This window comes from Dromiciops gliroides, chromosome X, assembly GCF_019393635.1.
Source record: "Dromiciops gliroides isolate mDroGli1 chromosome X, mDroGli1.pri, whole genome shotgun sequence".
NCBI lineage: Eukaryota > Metazoa > Chordata > Mammalia > Microbiotheria > Microbiotheriidae > Dromiciops > Dromiciops gliroides.
The window spans coordinates 2,842,156-2,866,228 of NC_057867.1; the positions used below are offsets into that span (position 1 = coordinate 2,842,156).

General features: G+C 41.0%; 1 protein-coding gene across 1 annotated transcript in view; it reads right to left on the minus strand.

Moving 5' to 3' along the window:
- Positions 1-24,073, minus strand: part of TEX11 (testis expressed 11) — a 192,957-nt gene that overhangs the window by 35,192 nt on the left and 133,692 nt on the right. Inside the window, exon 12 of the mRNA XM_043974391.1 lies at positions 16,024-16,126. Coding sequence (XP_043830326.1) covers positions 16,024-16,126 — 103 coding nt within the window. The remainder of the gene's footprint in view (positions 1-16,023; positions 16,127-24,073) is intronic.

Genomic DNA, 24,073 nt, shown 5'->3' on the forward strand with positions numbered 1-24,073 from the left:
TTTATCGAACCATTTCCCAATTGGTGGGCATTTCCCTCAGTTTTCGATTCACAAAAATTTTGCTATAAATATTTTTGCACATATGGGTCTTTTTCATCTTTCTTTAATCTCTTTGGTGATAAGTCTAGTAAAAGCAATACTGGGTAAAAGGGTGTACACATTTTAATACCTTGTTGTGCATAATTCCAAATTACTCTCCAGAATGGTTAGACCAATTCAGTCTCACCAGAGTCTGTTAATGTACCTGTTTTCTCACAGCCCCTCCAGCATGTCATTTTAGCCAATCTGATAGGTATGAAGTGGTACTTCAGAGTTGTTTTAATTTGCATTTCTCTAATTATTAGTGATCTAGAGCATTAACATGACTTTTGACTATTTGATATGACCAATATGACTATTGACAGCTTTGAATTCTTCCCTTGAAAACTAATTATTCATATACCTTTATTATTTATCAATAGAAGAATGTCTTATTCTTGTAAATTTGACTCAATTTCCTATATATCTTTTTTTTTTTTTTGGTGAGGCAATTGGGGTTAAGTGACTTGCCCAGGGTCACACAGCTAGTAAGTGTTAAGTGTCTGAGGCCGGATTTGAGCTCAGGTCCTCCTTAATCCAAGCCACCTAGCTGCCCCAATTTCCTATATAGCTTAAAAATTAGACCTTTATCAGAGAAACTTGCTACACAGACTTTTCCTTACAGTTTCCTACTTTTCTTATTGTGTTCGCGGTATTGGCTTTATTTGGGCAAAAACTTTTAAATTTTATGATACCAAAATTATCCATTATACCTCCTGTGAACCAGTCTCTTGTTTTGGTCATGAATTCTTCTCCTATCCATAGGTTTGATAGGCATTTTTTTTATCACGTTCCACTAGTTTGCTTATGCTTTCACCCTTTATCTAAATCATGTACCCATTTGGAGCTTATCTTGGTATTGCAGTGTGAGATGTTGGTGTATACCTAATTTCTATCAAACTGCTTTCTAGTTTTTCCAACATTTTTGTTGAATTATTTCATGACCCAATAGCTGGGATCTTTGGGTTTATTAAACACCAGGTAACTTTGCTCATTTACTTCTGTTGTGTGCCTAGTCTATTCCATTGATTAACTTCTCTCTCTTATTTAGTATCAAATTGTTTTTGATGATTCCAACTTTTTAGTATAGTTTGAAATCTGTTACTGCCACACCCCCTTCCCATTTTTCCATTGATTCCTTTGACAATATTTTAGTTCCTACAGCTAAATTTTCTTATTTTTTCTAGCTCTATAAAGTAATTCTTTGGTAACTTGATTGGTGGAAGTGAAGAAGAAAATTAACTCAGATAGTGTTGCCATTTTTATTATATTAGCCTACTCACGAGTGATTAATATTTCTCCAACTGGGGTGAATGAAGCGTTCAAGGAGGACTAGCACCTCTTGTGTGAGAGCTGCTAAGCCCTTTTCAGGAATGTTCACCCACCTTTGGTGTCCACCTTTCACCCAACTCTCCCCTGAGGCTCCAAGAAGCTGTAGCACACACAGTGGCCACACCCTGATAAAACCACCTCAGCAGAAGAGCTAAAACAGGTGAAGGGTAACTGAGAAGCCTCAAACCAGTCATCAAGTTATAGGAATGTCTACACCAAGTATATGGAGACTTCCTCAGATGACATGGGAGGATAAGAACAATTTCTTACAAAGGCAGCTGAAACAGGCACTGTGGTGCACTTAGAGCTTGGTCAGACATTGAAGACACCAAGGTAATCCATTGCATACCGGACCATGACCAATCATCTTGACTTTTGTTTTTCCACTGGAAGACTATGAGGCTGATGACTTTACAACTCTGCCTTACTTAAACCCAAATCATGAATGAGTTAAGACATCACCCCATGATATCACTGGTCCTCTTCAAAAGCAAAGGATGAACAACAATTTCTCCAATTACTTAGATGTCATTTGTGTGAAGAGAGCCTTGTAATTGTGCTCATGTAGTTCCTTGTGTGTCTTGGCAGGTAGACTCCCAAGTATTTTATACTATCTGTAGTTACTTTAAGTGGCATCTTTCTCTACCTGCTGGGTTTTGTTGATAATATATCGAAATGCTGATGATATGCATTTATTTTTCATCTCACAACTTTGCTGAAGTTGCTTATTGTTTCAACTAGATTTTTAGTTGACACTCTAGGGTTCTCTAAATAAACCAGCATATTATCTATAAAAAAGTGAAAGTTTTGTTTCTTCTTTGTTTATACTTATTCCTTCAATTTCTTTTTCTTGTCTTATTGCTATAGCCAGCATTTCTAGTACAATATTGAATAGTAATGGTGATAATAGCCATCCTTGCTTCACCCTGGATCTAATAGGAAAAAGCTTCTAGCTTATTCTCATTACTGATAATGTTGTTCTTAGTTTTAGATAGACACTACTTACCATTTTAAAGATAACTCTATTCCTGTACTGTCTAGTGTTTTTAACATGAATTGGTATATTTTGTCAAAAGCTTTTTTGCATCTATTGAAATAATCATTAGATTTTTGTTGGTTTTGTTTTTAATATGATCAATTGTGCTTATGTTTTCCTAATATTGAACCAGCCCTGCATTCCTGAAATAAATCTAGCCTGGTCATAGTCTATGATCTTTGTGATATATTGTTGTAGTATCCTTGCTAATATTTTATTAAAATTATTGCATCAATATTCATTAAAGAAATGGATCAGTAGGTTTCTTTCTCTGATTTGGCTCTCCCTGATTAAGATATCAAGACCATATTTGTGTCACAGAAGGAAGGAATTTGGCAGCATCCCTTTAACTATTTTTTCAAACTGTACTGGAAATTGAGGTGATGCCCATCAAGTGGAGAATGGCTGAACAAATTGTGGTATATGATTGTAATGGAATAACAAACGGGATTATTTCAAAAAAATCTGAAAGCCTTATATTAACTGACACAAAGTGAAGTGAGCAGAACTAGAACATTGCATACAGTAACAGCAATATTGTGTGATGAGCAGCTGTGATAGACTTGGCTCATCTCAGCAATACAATCCAAGACAATTCCAAAGGACTCACGATGGAAAATGCTCTCCACATCCAGAAAAAGAACTGTGGAATCTTAATGTAGATTGAAGCAGACTATTTTTCCATTTTATTTTTTGTTTTATTTTTTGATTCATTGAACACATATAACCTATATGAAATTGCTTACAATCACAGGGAAGGGGGATGGATGAAAGGGTTGGGGAGAATTTGGAACTCAGCATTTAAAAAAAATGTTAAAAAATTGTTTTTACATGTAATTGGGAAAAAATAAAATATTTAAAAAATAATTATTTCTACATTACTTGTAAATTCATCTTTTTCATTGTTAATAACAGAACTTCAGTTTTACTTCTTTTTTCTTAGTCAAATTAGCTAATGGTTTATCTATTTTATCCCCCCCCCCAGAAAAGACAACCCAGCTCGTAGTTTATTGATTCAATAGGTTTTTTAAATTTGAATTTTGTTAATCTCTCCTTTGATTTTCAGGATTTTTATTGTGGTGTTTAATTGGGGATTTTAAATTTGTTGGTTTTCTAGGTTTGTTTTGTTTTTTAGTTACATGCCAAATTTGTTGAGCTACTCTTTGTCTCTTTTATTGATGAAAGAGTTTGGAGATTTACACTTTCCCAAAATTATTGCTTTGGCTACATCCCACAAATTTTGGCATACTGTCTCATGTTTTCATTAAATTTAATGAAATTATTGATTATTTCTATATTTTGTTTCTTGACTCATGAATTCTTTAGTATTATTATTTTGTTGCCAATTAATTTTTTAATTTGTTTTTTTGTTTTTGTTTTTTGGGGGTTTTGTGAGTTTAACTATTTAGAATTTTCATTTTACCAAATTGCACGTAAAAACAAATTTTGACATCAATTTTTTAAAACTCTGTGTTCCAAATTCTCTTCCTCACTCCTTCTCCACCCCCCCCCCAGAACTCAAGCAATTCATTATAAGTTATACATGAGTAGTTGTGCAAAACATTTTCACATTAGCCAGGTTGTGAAGGAAAACAGACAAAAACAAAACTTCAGTTAAAGGAACAAAAAAAATTATGCTTCAATCTGTATTCAGATGCCATCAGTTCTTTCTCTGTAGATGGACTGCATTTTTCATAAGTCCTTCAGAGTTGTCTTGGATCATTGCATTGCTGAAAATAACCAATTCCTTCACAACAGATCATCTTACAATATTGCTGTTATTTTGTATACAGTACATTTCACTTTTTATCAACTCATGTAGGTCTTTCCAGGTTTTTCTGATAGCATCCTGATCATCTTTTTTTAAATAACAAACTACATTTATATAGTACTTTAAAGAGAGATTTCCTTATAATACTGATTATCGCAAAAACAGTAATAGATAACAATAATAGTAATAGGTACCTGACAAAGAATTTTCTTCACAATTGCCCAGCAAAGTACCATATGTTTTATCATCACCATCATCAATCAGTCTTCATCAATCAATTCTAGTCTTCATCCAATTATCATCAATCCATCCATCCATCAATCACTCAGTCCTCCTTCTCCTCGTCTTATGTTGCTCTTTTTAAAGTTGTTTTTCCAAGGAGATATTTCACATTGCCCTCTATTTTTTCATTCTTTTGGTTTTGCTTTATTGTGTCTTGATTTCTCATAAAGTTATTAACTTCCATTTGCTCAATCCTAATTCTTTTTTTAAAAATCCTAATTCTTTTTTTTTGGCAGGGCAATGAGGGTTAAGTGACTTGCCCAAGGTCACACAGCTAGTAAGTGTTGTGTCTGAAGTCGGATTTGAACCCAGGTCCTCCTGAATCCAGGTCCAGTGCTCTATCCACTGTGGCACCTAGCTGCCCCCCAAAAATCCTAATTCTTAAGCAGTTATTTTCTTCAGAGAGCTTTTGTATCTCCTTTTCAAGCTGTTGACTTTTTTTTTCATGACCCTCCTGCATCACTCTCATTTCTCTTTCCATTTTTTCCTCTACCTCTCTTCCCTTATCTTCAAAGTCCTTTTTGAGTGTTTCCATGGCCTGAGACCAATTTATATTTTTCTTGGAAACTTTGGATGTAGGAGCTATGACTTTGTTACTTTCTTCTGAGGGTGTATATTTTGATTTTCCTTGTCACCAAAGAAACTTTCTAGTGTCTGCACTTTTTGTTTGCTCATTTTGCCAGCTTATTTCTTGACTTTTAACTCCTTCTTAAAGTGGGGCACTGCTTCCAGGGCACATTGTCCCAAGCTTCAGGGGGTCCCAGGTGGTACAATTTAAGGAGAGACACATTCTGTACTCCCCTGGCCTTTGCTCTGGTCTGTAAGTAACCACAGGCCTGCTTGCTCTTTAACCCAGGAACAGAATTCTGTTTCACTGTGGTTGCAAGCTCATGAGTGCCTGCACTCCTTCCCCACCTGGGCCACTCAAGACTGCTTCCTGATTCCCAGCACGGGCAACACAATAGAGCTCTGCTTCAGCACCAGCAGAAATCCCTGCAATCTCCCCCCAGCCAACCACTCGACCCCTTCACCAGTCTGTGAGTTGAGTTCCAGAAATAGCTGCTGCCTCAGATGATTCTAAGGCTCTGGAGGCCTAGTTCTCTGGGGCTGGGTCTGCATTCCACTCTCACCCTGGTACAACACCTTTCTTGCTGACCTTCTAAGCCATCTTTAGCTGGAAAACAATCTCACTCTGTCCTTTTGTGGGTCCTGCTGCTCCAAGAATTGTCTTATGGAATTATTTGAAGGGATTTGGGGTAAAGCTTCAAGGAGTTACTGCCTGTCCTCCACCATCTTGGCTCCCACCAATTCATTTTTAATCTTTGCTTTAAAGGCCCTTTATTGAATGTAATTTTTATTGCATTACAGTCAGTTAAAGGTGCATTTAATATTTCTGCTTTGCTGCAATTGTTTGAAAGGCATAAGCCCTAATACATGGTCAATTTTGTCACATCTGAGAAATAGGCATATACCTTTCTCTTCAAATCCAATTTAATTCAACCATCTCCAAAGATCTAGCCTAGCTTTTCTAAAATTCTATTCATGTCATTAACTTCTTTCTTGCTTATTTTTTGGTTTAATTTATCTAGGTATAAGAGGGGCAGATTGAGATCTCCCGCTATTATAGTTTTGCTGTCTATTTCTTTTAGTAACTCATTTAACTTTTCCCTTTTTATGTTTTAAAATTTTTAATTCCTTAGTTAATATCTTCTGTTTCTTATATCATTATAGTTTCCCTCTCTATGGTGCCTTGTCCTGGCCCTCTCTCCATCTCTGGGTACTGAAATGCTGCCCCCTGAAACTCCGAGCTCCTAGGAAGACCCCTACCCCAATGTATACAGACCTCTTTGTCCATCTCCCTAATCTGTTCTGGGCTGGAAAAATGACTCACTGTGACTTCTTCTTGGCTTTCCAAATCGGAATTTAGTCTGGTGCATTCTCTAGATCTTTGTCAAGGAGATGTGTAGGGAGAACTAGACTCTAATGCTTCTTCTCATTCTACCATATTAGTTCCATCTCCCTCCTAATACATTTAACAGAGAAGGTACATTATTACTTACTTTTCTTCATTTTCAATACAGTAAAGGTTCACATAGACTATATCAATGAGTAGCAACAAATTGGCGAGAGGTGAAGAGGGGAGAAGATTCCAAAATGGCAACTTTCTGCTGAAACCAAAATGGAATGCAACTGCAACTTAACAAAAATGCAACTTAACAAAATTTGAAAATTAAAACATGTTCTGCTGAAAATTTGGATTGTTTTGTTATGTTTTTAATAGTCAATAAAGAGGCAGTATGACATAGCAGATAGTGGTGAGCCAGTCTTAAAATCAAGACCCAGTAGGTTTAAGTCCTGTCTATAGTACATACTGACTGTATGACCCTGGTCAAGTTGCTTTGCTCTCAGTTTCTCCAGGTGACTCTCTAGGACTTTAAGTTACAGAAGAGTTGCAGATGGGCACCAGTGGAGGGACTATCCACATCAAGAATTACCTGATCCAATAAAATCACAAGTTCAGCCAATATTCAAACAAAAAGAGGCTAATAGCTACAACATTCTTGTAGAGAATATTGGAGTGCCAAAGAAGGACAAGATCAAAGGAAATTGGCCATTGATCAAAATTTAATGTCTTCCATTTTTTTTGGTAAAGTATGAGTCCAGTTCCTTAGAGTAGGGAAAGGGTAGTGGGAGGATTGAGGAAAGAAAAGAAGGTGTGGAACAGCCTTGGTGGGAATTGAGAAAGAGAATCTATTTTTTTTGAAAGAGAATCTGATAGTATATAACATAAATTTGTAGTGGACCCAACCAGAACAAATGTGTGAATTCTACAACTCTATTTAGCAGCACGAGTACAACTGGAAGAGTTGGTAGGAGTAATCAGGGTTGGATCTTAGCAAGGCTCAAAGTCAAAAGGACAAGGGAACAAAGAATTTGAAGGCAGAGGATAGTATAGAAAAGAAATGGTTCACTAGGGGTTAGTCAAATTAACAAGCATTTATTAAGTATTTACTATGCGACAAGCACTGTGCCCCCAAGGAGCTTACATTCTAATAGGGAAAGACAACATATAAAAGGGAGCTGAAATCAGGGAAGTACTTCCAGGTATGATGGCAAAGTCTGGAGCATCAGGGACAGAGCCAGGAGAGGAATGAAGGATGGCTGACCTGGGCTTTTCCTTAAAAGTGAGAGTTCCAGGAAGTAACTCATTAATGGGAGAAGGGGACCAATGGGAAGGGGGTGGGGAAAAGTGGGAAAAGAACACAGAGAATAAGGAAACTTCCAGGGAGAAAAGGAAACTAAGACATGGTGACAAAGTCTCGAGAGTCAGAAGCAGGGGTGGGAGAGGAATTAATGAGTCAATATTGGGAAGAGAGAGTCTAGACAGAGCAGAGATGATAGACTTGGAAAATATTGAAGAGGGATTCGTGGTCACAATGAGGATGAAAAACATAAGGATCGTAAGGCAAAGCAAAAGAATGCTAAAAGATTACCATTAGTGAAGTAAAGCCAGATGGGTGCCTTGGTCATCGCAATGGAATTCTTGGGCTGTGACTATGCCTATGGGTAGCTAAGGTAGAGCAGAGAAGTAGGCACAAGGAGGTATGGGTGTTTGAGGGAACATCAACATGTATATTGGTGTTCATATCCTCATTTTGGAAAATAAATCCCAAGGTCATGAAGAAGGAAAAAAATGACTGAAACAAATATTCAGCTAGTGTGAAGTAGTTTTTTTTTTTTTTTTTGGCGAGGCAATGGGGGTTAAGTGACTTGCCCAGGGGTCACACAGCTAGTAAATGTCATGTGTCTGAGGCTGGATTTGAACTCAGGTCCTCCTGAATCCAGGGCCGGTGCTTTATCCACTGCGCCACCTAGCCGCCCCCTGCGCCACCTAGCCGCCCCCGTGAAGTAGTTTTAAAATGATCAATTCGGGGGCAGCTAGCTGGCGCAGTGGATAGAGCACCAGTCCTGGATTCAGGAGGACCTGAGTTCAAATCCAGCCTCAGCCATTTGACACTGACTGTGTGACCCTGGGCAAGTCACTTAACCCCAATTGCCTCACCAAAAAAAATTTTTTTTAAATGATCAATTCCATGTCCTCCTTCAAATTCACTATACAAATACAAGTCCACCCACCATTACAGTGGCCCTTCCTTTTTCTTGACCAACACCAATGTAGTATGCAGAGGCTAGCAGTTATATTCCCTGGTTCTAGCTACTTCACTGGCCTAGTCATGCATTTCTCCGATGAAGTAGTTTATGCTGCTTTTCCTAGGCAATTTCTTGTTAATGATATGTTGCTCACATCTTCCACGTGCTTTTTTCTTGCTCTTTGGGTGATCCTCAACTTCAGTTCTTCATAGACTCATATACCCTAATTCACAACCTTATATCACCACAGAAAGAATACTGGGGTTTAAAAAAATTTTTTTTAAACTGGGGTTAAAAAGATGAGTCTTTGTTTCAGGGAGAAGTTTGAGGTAATTTTTAAAAACCTGCATAACTTCCCAATGGCAATCCAGTCTGTTCTCTTCCTCTTGTTCAGTTCAGAGTCTAGCTCACTGTCCATTTTCTGTATCTGTCCAACATATGTGGGTTGATGAATCAGCTCTTTGGATTGTCCCATCCAACTGCATATCACAGTCTGAACAACAGGCATTCTTCATTCATCTAGTTCTTCCCATGTCTATTGTTTATAGTGATTGTGAATCCCATTTAGTAGGCTCTAGAATGTTCCGGGGATTGATGTAATCAGCACAATATCTTCAGCAGACAGGCCTCACCTTCTTATTGTTTTGACTTTTAAGGAATCTTGCATGATTTTGATATATACATGGGAGACATCTTGATGTAGAAGAGCTTTTAAGGCTGGGTTTTGCTTTACCAAATTGCCTACCATTTTGAGAGTCAACAAAGATAGTGGGATCTTGTATTCTCTATGCTTTTCAGTCAATTGCAGGAGTGTAAAGGTATAGTCTTCAATAGAATATTGTTTCAAAATCCTGCCTTTCCCTTCTCATACCTTCATTAAGGATACCCTCTGTGCATGTATAAATTCTCATAAATATTTTGCACAGATGTGAAATAAGGAATATTAGTCTGTAGTTATTGATACTTTCTTCTTGGGGGCAGCTAGGTGGCACAGTGGATAAAGCACCGGCCCTAGATTCAGGAGGACCTGAATTCAAATCCGGCCTCAGACACTTGACACTTACTAGCTGTGTGACCCTGGCCAAGTCATTTAATCCTCAATGCCCTGCGCAAAAAAAAAAAGAAAGAAAGAAAAGAAAAGAAAAAAAAGATACTTTCTTCTCGCTTGTCTTTTTGAGGTAATAATAATGCCTGAGTATTTTCTTACACTTTTAGTAATTTTCCCTCTATTGGATATTTTTATAATCAATTCCCCAAAGTCCTCCAGCATAGACCTCTTCTAATCCAGCTGACTTTCCCATCTGTTTTCTTCAATACTATTTACATTTACTTAGGTAGTACATAAAGGACTATGAGTTTAGAATTAGTGTCGAATTAATGTTACATGCTTGACAGTAAAAACCACTTAAACTTCTTAGTATATAAATCTTTATATTTCTTTTCCAATTTGTCAACTGTTCGCTTCTCTCCTCCTAGTTTCATCAATAAATGTCCTTGGTGGACATAAATCATAGAGGAAGACATGGGAAGGTCCTCAATGGCCATCTGGTCTAAACAAATAACTCATTTTATAGAAGAGGAAATTAAGGCCTAGGATGGTTAAATGACTTGGCCAAGGTCATACAAATATCACACACTGGAGGCAGAAACTGAATACAGGCCTTCTGATTGGAGATCGGCTGCTCTTTCTACTGCACCTGGCTAACTTTGTTAAGTTTCTTACCAAGCTTTCTCTAGATTGTTTTTTTTTTCTCCAGTGCTTTTCACAATATTAGTTATAGTCTCCCACCATTTTCTCTATAGAGAAGCTTTTATAAAAGAGTTTGTCTTCTGTACCAGAGTTGTTCTTGGCAGTCATCTCTCTGTTTGGCAAGAAGATAATCAGCTTGTTGGCTGAAGTACTTTCTAGGTTGTTTTGGTCTCTCATTAAGGAAACATCTTTAGGAAATGATTATAGTCTGCACTTATATCCATCCCCCCCCCCATCCGTTTCCCATTTGGGGGGCATCTATAACCTGCTAAAATAGATCAGGATGGAGCTACCTCAATTGTGTTTTTTTCTCATTTTTAATTCTTCCTTGTACTTTTATGTTGTTACATATTTACTCAAAGCTGACTAGGAAATTACTCCCACATCAGTATGGAGTTGTTTCCTGTCTGTTAAGATGTAACTGATTGCTTTTTTGTTGTCACTTTATTTGATCTTCACCGTGTCTAGCACCTCCTGCTTCTTTTCTTAAGGAAAATTTTCATACATAGATTTGAGGTTTCTGTGTAATCTACAAGCCTTTGGCCTCTTTCATTTTTTTACTCCTGCCAATATTTTTTGCTTCTCTTTTTTATGCCTAGGATGTTAGTATTTGACAGAGAGGTTCAATTCGATTTTTTAAAAGAGTTTGTCAGGGGCAGCTAGATGGTACAGTGGATAGGGCACCAACCCTGGAGTCAGGAGGACCTGAGTTCAAATCCGGCCTCAGACACTTAACACTTACTAGCTGTGTGACCCTGGGCAAGTCACTTAACCCCAACTGCCTCAGTAAAAAAATTAAAAATAAAAAAATAAAAGAATTTGTCGCCAAAAAAGCAAAGCATTCAAAATAAAAATTAAAGTGGAAGGAAAAAAAACCCTTTGCTATAATCTGATCAAATATGACATCCAAAATCCCTAAGCAATTGAGACAAATTTGAGGAGTAAGATTCAATTCCTAATGCATAAATGGCTAAAGGATACTGATCAAGTGTTCAAAAGAAAACAGTTAATAGACACCTGCCAAAGTATTAAAGCACTTCAACAGAGAGATGTACATTAAAACAATTCTGAGGTAATATAGTAAATGCCTTTAAAAAACCAATCAAACTTTAAAAAACCAATCAAATTCAAAGTTGCCAGGGCTGTGAAGAAACAGGCACACTACTACGACGTTGGTGCAGCTGTATGAATTGGTGAAATTGTTTTGAAAGACAAAACAACAGTAGGACTTCAAAACGTGTACACCTTTGACCCAGTGGTTCCACTAATAGGATAAGAATGACAACCCTAAGGATGTTATTAAAAGGAAAAAAGACCTAGCCATACCAATATATGTAGAGTAGCTTTATTTGTGAGGGCAAAAACTGGAAACAATCCCAAAGACTGAGGAATGGCTGAACAAATGTTGATATGTGAAAGTAAGAGAAAAGGATCATGTTCTAAGAAATGAGAAATATTCAGAGAAGAATGCAGAGAAATATGGGAAAAGTTAAATGACATGTGAAAAACCAATGAACAATAATTAAGTATTTAATGATATGTAGAGTGATGAAAGTAGAATCAGAATGGTGCACTGAGTGGGACAGCAAAAAATAACAGTAATAATAACAGCAATGGAACTTTTAGAAAATGATCATAAAAAAACATAAAAACCAAACAGCACCAGAGGCTTAGAACTGGAAGAGTATCTAATCCAACGCCCATTCCTTTTGCAGACAAGGAAACTGGGAACCAGAGGGAGAATGGGACTTTACCAAGGTCACATGGCAAGTACATAGCAGAGTTGAAATTTGAACCCAGATCCAATTCCAAACCTAGAGCTTTTTGCAACTCACTCTTCTGCTCACTCAGGATACTATGATTTTGCTCAAGTTAATCATATTTTTTTGGTGGGGCATCAAGGGTTAAGTGACTTGCCCAGGGTCACACAGCTAATAAGGGTCAAGTGTCTGAATCCAGATTTGAACTCAGGTCCTCTTGACTCCAGGGCCAGTGCTTTATCCACTGAGCTACCTAGCTGCCCCTGTTAATCACATTTTTTTTGTTTTTGTTTTTGTTGTTTTTGGCAGGGCAATGGGGCTTAAGTGACTTGCCCAAGGTCACACAGCTAGTGTCAAGTGTCTGAGGCCGGATTTGAACTCAGGAACTCCTGAATCCAGGGCCGGTGCTTTATCCACTTCGCCACCTAGCTGCCCCCTGGACAAGTCACTTAACAGATAGAGACAGAGACAGACAGACACTTACTAGCTGTGTGATCCTGGGCAAGTCACTTAACCCTCATTGCCCCGCACACAAAGAAAAAAAATTAAAAAAATAGAATTCTGGAAAGGAAAACCTGATCAAATGGAAGGAACTGGATGATGATATAAAGCTAACATTCTAATAGGGGAAGAAGAAGTGAGTGTCCCTTCAGATTCTAAGTCTTTAAAGGTTATTGAGGGGATTAAATAAGAAAAATAGAGGTCCTGAGGCTAGATTGGTTCTGTTCTGAAAGCCTGATGAAGGCAGAGAAGGGAGAGTAAAAGAAGGGATATACTTATGTAGAAATGAGGAGGAAGAAGGGAGTCAAACTTGCTGGTTTTGGTCACTGGTGTCAGAAAAAGAATACACAAACATGGAGAAAAGAGTGGGAGGGGGAGTAGGCATCAGAGGAACGTCATTCTAATCTGCAATGGACAAAGTGAGGTTACACACACACACACACACACACACACACACACGTACACAATCTGATATAGAAATATACCAAACTCAAAGGGAAATAAGGAAGGACAGGGAGGGATAAGAGGATTAAAAAAGAGGATAATACTGGGAGTGCACAGTCAAATATCCTGAAACCTGAAGCAGGGATTAAACAGCAAAAAAGGAAAGAACTAGAATCTAAGGGGAAACTTATCAACTGGAAAATGGATGAACAAATTCTGGTAATAGGAATAGAATGAAATATTATTGTGCCATAAGAAATGATGAATTAGATGATTTCAGAGAGGTGTGGGTAGTATGAACTGATGCAGAGTGAAGTGAGCAGGACCAAGACAACAGCAACATGGTAAAGAAAAGCCTTAAGAACTCTGAGCAATGCAATGACCAAGCATCTCTCCAAAGGACAAATGATGGAGTGGCGTATTCTCCTCCTGACAGAGAGGCAATGGGCTCAACATGTAGAAACAGCCAATCTTGTACGCAACTGCTGGAGGCTTTCTGATCTGTTACAAGGGTTCTTTTTTCTCTCTCAGTTTTAAAATGGAGATGGGGGAGGGAATAGGGGCAGAGGGGAAATTAGCAATGGTGGCACCCCTAGAAAGAGAGGCATTGAAATCTTTTTTTTTAAATGCACAGAAGGGAAGAGAAAGAGGTTGAAGAAGAAATCACAGACGAGGACAGTTCTGAAAGTAACATGTTGAATTACTGTGTGTATATATACACACACATTTTTTTTAAAGCAATCAGTATGAAATGGAGATTTACAATTTCATAGGCAGCCCTCCTTTTGTAATTCTGCTCTATAAATGGAAATATTCTCTTTTTTGGTGTTTAAGTTGAGAATAAAAAATTTTTTAAACCAGAAAAGAGGACCCAATCTCTCTACTGATGGTACAAGCCATCAATGCCTCTTTGAAAGAAAGAAGAGGAAAAATCTGGCAGTTCAGAATGTTGAAACTGAACCAAATGCAGATTTGGTTTACTGGTATATGACATCTCATCATGAAAAAGAGACGATGGAGAAAGGAAAGCTGAGAAAGCACCCAATTTTCCTTCCATCATTGGTTACTGAGGGATAAAGAAACATGATGAGCAATAGGGTATTGTGTTTACAAAGTTAAACGTTTTACTTGAATGTTTAAAAGGAGAGAGAAGGAGAGAGGGAGAGAATGAGAATGAACATGGAGGCAAAGTATGGAGTTTCTGCTTTTTCTACAGAGAATCAAAATTCTTGTTCTTTCTTCAGCATCCTGTATCCAGAAAATCCTGAAGTTCACTGCTCTTTGGCTTCAGAATGCCTCACACACAGCAGTGAGTTTAACCCTAAAGCAGCCTTGACCTCAGCTTACCCTGAAAAGCAGGGAAGGAACTCTCCTGGCTCTTTCTGGATGCTAGTAAGTTTCATTCAGAGCACAGCTCTAGTAACAAGGGCTCATAACAGTTACAAAACATGTTCCCTGCCCCCTTTCCAATATATTTCTTATAATAATGATAATAAAAAATAATAAAATTTTAAAAATAATGATAATAGCAGCAGAATTGACATAGTTTGAAGGTTTCAAAGCCATGTGTTCTCATATGCTCTACACAACCCTAGAAGGTTGGTGCTATAATTATCTGCAGATGAGGAATCTGGAGGCTGGAAGAAGTGAAGTGACTTGCCCAAGGTCACATAGCTAGTAAGTGTCTTAGGCAGGATTCACACTTAGGGCTTTCTGTGTGTAGGCTTCCAAGTCTGGTGTTCCACCTACTACACTAACTAGCTCCTACGAGTGCTACTATTATCATCTCCACTTTACAGATGAAAAAGTTAAAGCTTAACAAATTTAAATGACTCACCCAAGGTCACCTAATCAAAGGATCCACCAGCCTGTGGGCCAGACAAGGTAGAGTTCTTAGCACTGGGAATACAGAGAAAAAGCCAAACTAATGGGGGAGATGACTTTCATTAAAACAGATTGAAACTGGGCAGCTAGGTGGTGCAGTAGATAGAGCACCTGCCCTGGATTCAGGAGGATCTGAGTTCAAATCCAGCCTCAGACACTTGACACTTACTAGCTGTGTGATCCTGGGCAAGTCACTTAGCCCTCACTGCCCTGCAAAAAAACCCAAAACCAAAACCAAAAGACAAAAACAAACAAAACCAGATTGAAACCAAGGTCTCCATTCCAAGGAGAGTACTCATCCCATCACTCCCTGCTCCTCATCCTGTCCAATGACATTCCCACAAGGCACTGTTCCCCTTCCCACTCCCAGACATTTTGGTTTGGGGTAGGTGGGGCAGGGGAAGAGTGTGCCACCCTGAGTTCACTAGGAAGTGGCGGGTCCACCCTCCTAAAACCACATTCTCATTGGTGAGCCAGGAGACACAAGAAGCTCAAAATGGAGGCATTCCCCCCCACCCAATCCTGTGCTCCACTCTCACAAATACATAGTGTCAGTGAGAAGAGTGGGCCCAAACCAAGAGAACATGAAGAGTGAGAAAGCACACATGTAAAGCCATATGCATGTGGTCAAGATAAGTCATGCTTCCTCCAATAATGCAGGGCCTTGGGGTCCTATCTTCATAGCAGCCTCACACTGCTCCTGGCCGGACACAATATAGCTACTAGTCAGCAGAGCTGCCTAAGCAGGGCTTCCTTGGCCTACTTGTCTCTATAACTTTGGGGGCTAGTTCCATCTGGAATCTGTAGTCACATCTCTTCTCTATTGATACTCCTTGATTACACTCCTTGAGGCTGTAACCCCTCATCACCTTTATTTTCTTCCCTTACTTTCTGTGATGAAACTATCTAGATGTCCATATGCCCGCACATGTACGCACAGACACACACACACACACACACACACACACACACACACAAGCATACCCATCATCGGCGCCATTGACCACACTGAGCTCAGGGGTAGCTCACCTACCTTCATTAGTGTTGCCTCTCAAGACGGCAATCTTGAACACAATGAACCGAGTGAAAATGTTGGCAGCGTCATAGCTTTCAGCTTCTTTTACGGCCTCGTTGGCCTAGGAAGAAAGAAATGAGCTCTGTTGGTTGCCAAAGCTCAAGCTCAGGTAAGAGTCCCAAGGGCTGGTGGGACTCTCAGTCACATCACTGAGCTCCCCACAAGGAAGATTTCGTTTCTTGTCATCAGTACCACTTGATGTTTTGACATCAGTGACTTCTCTCCTCCCTCCATCTGCCACCCACCTCCTCCTCTTGTACCAAATCTGAGCATCCTGGCAGTGCCCAACAACTACCTTGGCCTCTCAGGTAGTCCTGTGAGCTCAGCCTTGGCCAGACTTCTGAAGTCTTACAACAATTTTTTATGGCCACGAAAGAAACCATCAGGACATTCTTTCCATTGTTAATTTTGTCTTGCACAGTTAGACTTCCTTAGTTTTGAGGCATCTACACTTTCTAGTTAACTGACTGGGAAGCGACATGCAATAGGGATAGCCCAGCAAGCTGGGTGGAAGCCCTGATTCTGCCACTTAAGAGTTGCAGGACTTGGGGCAGCTAGGTGGCGCTGCAGTGGATAAAGCACCAGCCCTGGATTCAGGAGTTCCTGAGTTCAAATCCGGCCTCAGACACTTGATACTTACTAGCTGTGTGACCCTGGGCAAGTCACTTAACCCTCATAGCCCCACAACAAAAAAGGAGTGGTGGGACTTGAGACACGCTCTCTCTGCCTTGGGAGCCTCTTTTGGGATGTCAAGCCTCTTACTCCTTGCTTCACAGAACTGTCAGGCAACCATACTATAAACCTCAAAGCGCTGGATAAATGTGAACTCTAAGTATGAAGCAATTTGTTGCTGAGGTTGCCCCACGTGGCTGTTGTCTTGCCTTGATCAGTCTCTATGATGGAAATGTTTTAAGTCAAAAAATTAAACTACTGAACTTCAAAAGAGGCCAGGGAAAAGGAGGTACCCAGAGGGCCCAGGGGGCGATGATGCTTGGCCCCGTGGGGGGGATGATCTACTGTAAACTGTTCATCTCCTATGAATCCCCCCACCCCCATTCATTCTATTTGTGGCTTGAACCTGCTGGAACCCAACTCTTCTTACTCCACAAAAACTTTTTTCTGGATCTTTCTTGGACCTTCTTCTTGACTGTTATGTGGCTTATGATGCTGCTGACCAACTACAGCCTTTTAAAATGGAGCTGTTCATTTCTGGGACCCTGGGCTTTCCTGAGCTTCCTCCTACCTATCTGACCAACCGCTTGTCATCCTCTTCCCCCTACCAGATTCCATTTTGGGCTCTTTTTTCTTGCATTGGGGAGCACCATCTCCATCCCACCCTACAAGCTTCTCCCACAGCTTCAACTTTTTCTTTTATCTCCACGGCTCTAAAAGCTACAACTTGAGCCTTCACCCCAGGATTTCCAGGTGCCAACAGAATGGCTCTCTCTAGAATAATCTCACATCCCCTCAAATCTGACAGGTATAATGATAGAATGGAAAGAATTTGGAACCAGACAAACCAAGGCAATAAGCATTTAGTAGTTATCTACTGCATGACAGGCACTGTGCTGAGTATAGGAACATACAAATACATGCAAAAGGAAAGACAGTACTTTCTCTTGTTAACCAAAAAACAATATCACAAGTCCATGAGACACGCATTGCAATTACAAATGAACCTATGCAAGTGCAAAGAGTTCACAATCCAGATAGAAGCTTGCGTATTTATGGGATTACAACAAAGGAAGGAGGAAGAAGCTCCTAAATGGGAGAGGGGCATGGGAAGAAGAAAGGAGCCGGAGGGATGGGAAAAGGCCTAAAGCCCTCCTGAAGGGGAGGAGCAAGGCAAAGGCAAAAGCAGCATTCTTTTCCCTTGGGAACTGCTAGACCATGAAGATAGGATGGTCTGCTTATCTACTGGGCTTCCAGCTGCACAAGCAGTTTCTCACTCTAGCACAGCCTGTCTGGCACCTGTCTTGACTCCCAAGGACACACAGGGAGTCCAGCTTGGGGAGCAAACAACAAATTATGGCGGCTGATGGGGGTGGGGGGTGTTCGTCCTTGACATGTTCAAGGCTTCCTATATACTCTGGGTCCTGGAAAATATGGCAACTCAAAAAGGCAAGTTCAGGGGACCCTCTCAAGGGTGATATGCAAAAGGGCACTAAAAGGGGGGGGGGTGAAGAAAGGGGGAAAGGGGAGAGGTATTCCTCCAGGTGCCTGGGGGCAAAAGCCAGAAGTAGAGCCAGGACCGGGAGGAGGGACGACTGGCCTAGGCCTTTCCTCCAAATGGAAGTTCCTGGAGGACACACCAATGGTAAAAGGGGTAGGAGGATGCTCCGGGGTGAGATGGCAGCTGAGGCAGGATGGCACAGTCAGGAGAGTCAGAAGCAGAACTCAGAAAGAAGGGAGGAAGACTCAAGAGGCCCCAGTTCTGGCCTTGCTTTCTGTGTGTGCAGTTGAGTCACAGTCTCTCGGGCCTTCCTGAATCTCCTTTTCATTCTAACATCCTGTGATTTTGCCGAGAGCTGTGGATGATTTCCTTTTGTCTTTGTTTACAGGATCTTGCCCATGGCAAGTGATTAATCAATGTTCATTGACTTGTGTGATTTTTTCCTCCCCAAACAACTCCCCTTTCAGTTGCCCCATTCCTATCAAGGCTGCACCATTTCCCACCTTCCAGGCTCATCATACAGGAGCTGTAATGCTGCAGAACGTTAGCTTGAGGGAGGAGAAGACGTCAGAGCTGATCTAGTCCAATGTTCTCACTTTATAGATGAGAAATTAAGCGACTGGGATCAGGTTTATGAGTGGAAAAGACAAGACTGTAAGTCTCCTGACTTCTTAACTGGCGCTTTCTATTGGATCACAACGCCTCAGATTCTCAGTCACTCACCAAACTGTCACTAGAAATAGTCAGAGGCTGGGCACTCATCTGCTAGAGACATTGTAGAACAGATTCCTATATTTCATAGAAGGTTGAAAGCATCCTCCACATATGAGATTCTATGAAATCTATCTTTCTTTTTTATGCAGCTGGGTAGCATAGCAGATAGAGCACTGGGCTTTGAATCAGGAAGAGTTGGGTTCAAATCTGGCCTTAGACACTTACTAGCTGTGTGACCAGAGGCAAGTCATTTCACTTATTTCTGCCTCAGTTTCCTCAACTGAAAAATAGGGACAATATTGTAATTGTTGACCTTCCTTCTCCAAGAGGACCCTGACATCGGGGAGATGTCATGACTTGCACTGAATTGGATTTAAGTGAGACAGGGCTGTGCAAGGTCACCAGCCTCACTCCTCCAGAGCCATCTGGGTCCACTGGCAAGTCTTCATCAAGACAACTGGAGATGGCCCCAGATGTTTAAGGCAGTTGGGGTTAAGTGACTTACCGAGCATTACACAGCTGAGTGTCTGAGGTGAGATTTGAACTCAGGTCCTCCCAACTTCAGGGCCAGTGCTCTATCCACTGTGCCATCTAGCTGCCCAGGGACAATAACAGCATCTACCTCTTAGTGTTGTTATGGGGTTAAAAAGAGATGTTTGCCAAGCGCCTGGCACAAGGTAAAAGTTATGTAAATGCTAGCTGGTACTATTAGTTAGAATTATACTAGTACCTTCCTTTCCATACACACTGCCACTATCTTAAGTCTAGGTCCTCATCCTCTTTTATCTAGATGACTTTCCAAATAGTCTATTTGATCTCTCCCCCCGCCCCATAATCAATTCATATGAACCTACCTAAAACACGACTTTCATCATCATCTAATCAAGAGTTCTTAATTATTTTAAGTCCTGATTCTTTAGACTGCTATTCAAAGTCTTCCAGAGTCACAGAGGGGCCAAGAAGGCCGAGAAGGGGAAAGGCTTTCTGTTCTCTCCCATGAAGCCTTCTGCCTCACAGCTCCATTCAGGGCAGCACGCTTACTTCTCCAAGTCTCATACTTTCCCACTTCCATGCATGGGCTTTTGTCATTCTCCTCACATTCAGTGGCTCCCTCACCATTTATGAAATCCTACTGATGCTTCAAGTCCCAGTTCAGTTTTTCTTACCTGTATATTTCTTATTTCTTTATATTTTATTTATACTTACCTCTATTTCTATTACCTCTTATTTCCCTGAATCCCCACAGGACTTAAGAGTCTGCACTCCACATACTGTCTTCAAGCCTTCTCTCGTTATTTCTTGTAACTAAATCCTCTCTCTAGACTAAGACATGAAGCCCCTAATAGGCATGAATGACTGTGTCTTCAAGCTCTCCTGTGTCTGCCCAATAAGGGATGTAGCTCATGATGTGAAGAACACTACCCTAAGAGCAGGGAGCCCTGGGTCCCAGGCCTCATTTGCTCTGAGACCTCAAATAAATCACTTAACTTTCCCAAGCCTTAATTTCTTCATCTTTGAAATGGGGACATTAGATATGATGACCACTCTAAGATTGGTGGTTTTCCAAAATGTCATTACGATAATAATAGCAATGACGATCGGTTTACAAAGTGAGTTCTAGATCTATCATCTCCTTTGGGCCTCACCACCACCCTGGAAGCCAGGGACTACAAACATCCCTGTTTTCCAGATAAAGAAACTTGTTGATTTGATGATGCTGGGAAGCTCCTAAGACTTGTACCATATAACTATACCACATGTTTAGGAGTGAACCTTCATCTCATGGCTTCCTAAGTCCTGATTTTGTGTTTTGTTTCGACAGTTAAGTATGTGAAAATGGCTGTCCACCGTCCTCCAGGGCTGCACAGAAGCATCTCCAGCCTGTCAGGAAAGGCCTGATGGGATGTGCTCAATGCAAACAGAAGCCACATCGCCACCTAGTGGCCATATCAAGATGCTGACACTTTTAGCCATATCAAGATGCTGACACTTTTAGGCAAAACGGTCAATTCATTTCCTTGTTGTTTGTCCTTCCTTCTCCAAGAGGACCATGACATGGGGATGATGTCATGACTTGTACTGAATTGGATTTAAGTGAAGGAGGGCTGTGCAAGGTCACCAGAGTCATCTGGGTCCAGTGGCAAGATAAACATCATGTTTTTGTTGTTGTTTTTTAAGGCAATTGGGGTTAAGCGACTTGCCCAGGGTCACACAGCTAGTGTATGAGGTGAGATTTGAACTCAGGTTCTCCCAACTAAAGGGCCAGTGCTCTAGCTGTATCTTCAGGCCTACTAGAAAGGGGTAAGATATTTTGGACCATATAAAACGAGCACAGTTAGTGACACGTTAAAACTTGTCTACTGAGAGCTGTATAACAATCCCAGAAATGCTTTCTGATGTTGTGGTTCACTTCATCTGTAGCACTGGCAGCCCACACACCTGAGGAGAACTGATACTGTATGACCCACACGACCAATCATCCCCTAATGCCATCGTCTACTTCTCAAATCCAATTGAGTTTTTGCTCTGGCACTATATGGTGGATAGAGCCAGGAAGCCTGGGGTTCAAATCTGGACTCAGATACTTACAAGCTGGGCAAGTCGCTTAACTGCTGTCTGCCTCAGTTTCCTCCTCTGAATAAGGGTCAAACTCTATGACTACCAAGGTTTCTTCTAGCTCCAAACCTATGATCTGATACTATTTCCAGCACAATCTCTTGGGTCAAGGTGCCATCAAATTCATCCCAGATTTTTTGAGCTCAGACATCATCTAAACTCAACTGTTCCTTTTACATAGGCCCAGAAAGAGGAAAGGACTTGGCCAAGATGTTACAGATAGTAAGAAGAAAAGGCAGGACTTAGGTTCTCAGACTCCAAAACCAGTGCTCTTGCAACAATGCCACAGTATACTCCACACCCTCAGCCCCTATGACTCTGACAGGTACATGTTGGGTCATGTGATCTCATCAATTGCCCCTCAATGTGGCCTCCAACCTTACAAAGGACTCCAAAGTTGAAGGGGATTAATTCTACCAGAACTTCCCAAGGAAAAGAGGCCTGAGAAGCAAGTCTCTCAATATTCTACTGTCTCACTAATGGGGCTTAGTAAAGGACCCCTTGGGCAGGCTGGTAAAGTCTGTGGACCCCTTCTCAGAAGAATGTGTTTAGATACATAAAATAAAATGCAGAGGATTACAAAAGAAACCAATTCTAGTGAAATGCAGATCCCCAAATATTTTTGCTATGAAGTTTGCTATTACAGGCGGGGGGTGGGGGGCAAGTTCATGGACTCCCTCTAATGTATCCATAAACCCCAACCCTTAGGGTTCATGAACTGCAAGTCAAGAACCCCTGGCTTAAAGACATAGAAAGGTAAGACCATAGCTTCAGCCAGGGGTGGAAGAGGCAAGTCATTTACTCTCAGGGCCTCAATTTCCTTTTCTGCAAAATAAGGGGTTGAAATAGATGACCTCTATCATCAGAGGAGTTAAGAGTTAGAAAGAACCTTAGAAATCTCATTTTTCTTTTTTTCTTTTTTTTTTTTTTTGAAATCTCATTTTTCAAAAACTGAGGCCTAGTGAGGGAAAGTGACTTGTCCAAGGTCATACTGCTTGACAGTCAAAGAACCAGAGTGAGAGAGCCCAGATCTCCTGATATTCAGTCCCAGCATATCATGCTGTTTCTCCTGATTCTGTACTCAAAACTTGGGCTCCTTTCCTTCTGAACATAAGGGGAAAGAAGCCCTTTTTTGGTAGAAGACAAATACAATAATAAGGTAGCAAAAAGAGGGGACTGCTCCTGAGGGCAGGACACAACCTAAGTGTGGGATGGTGACAACAGGCCCCTTTCCATCTCTCCAACTGAAGCAGGAATGACCCACACCCACCACGAATCTCTGAACTCTCCTGCCAAATATGTGGAGGCATTCAATCTGTGATCTGCTGAAGGGAATAATGCTTCACAAAGTGCCACACTAGATTCACACTTTCCTAAAAAGTGGGTGTTAACATTTTGAAAGGAGACACAATCTTCTTACTCTGCACAGGTCCACACTTTCCATGGCTTCCTAATACTGCTGAGGGCCCTGGGCTTGCAACCTGGCTATGACCCTTAACTCCTTGCTTCTCTCACCTCCCAAAGCCAGTCTGTTGCCAAGTCCTTTTGTTGATATTGCTCTGGTGCATGCCCTCCTCACCTCACCCTTGGACAGAAGCCTGCTGGGGGCGGGGGGGGGTGCATTTGCCTGCCTTCAGGCTCTCCCCATGCCAGGTTATCCTCCATTCAGCCACCAAAGTGAATTTAGGGAACTAAATTATAAATCTATGTCACCCCTGCACCCCCTCGCCCATTCAATCAATGCCTGTGGCTCCCCATCACCCAGAGCATCAAATGGAAAGTCCTCTGGTGTTTCAAGCCCTTCAGAAGTGGCACACTTTCCTGCATTTTTTCCACTCTTTTACCTTAAGGGCCCCCCGCAACATACTCTGGTATCTGGTGACTCTTGCCTCCTTGCTGTTCCTAGCACACACAACATACTCAACCTCCTGACTACAGGCGTTTTCTCTGACTAGTCTCCACCTCTTGGCTTACTGGGCAACCTCCTGCAAGAAACTTTTCCCAGTCCCCCCTCAGAAACTAGCCCCAATTTATCCTGCCTGTCTAGACTTGGTCTATACTGAGTTGTTTGCAAGGACTGTCCTTTGCCTCTCTGTTTCCCCAGGGTTCAGCACACAGTAGGTGCTTCATCAATGTCGATTGCCTGACTCAAGGAAGGGTGTGTCCTCCACACTTGCTTGTTCTGGGCTGGCTTGAGGAAGAAGAAGGTCCGACATCTCTAGGCAATAGGGATGATTCTAGCTTTAGGTCATCACCCCTTTCTTTCACCTTCTAAAATGTATTCCTGCTGAAAAGTCACTTCACAGTCATGGCAAAGGCTGCTAGCAAGTCAGAAGCAATCAGCCCAGAAGGCAAAAGAACAGGATTCTTACCTGAACATTTTCCTTCATTGCACACTTGCTAGAAAGAAATGTTAGCCTTCAATCTGTGACAGATGGCTGATCAGAGTGACCTTTCACAACTCCAACAAGACTTACCCGTCAGAATCTACTGTCAATTACAAAA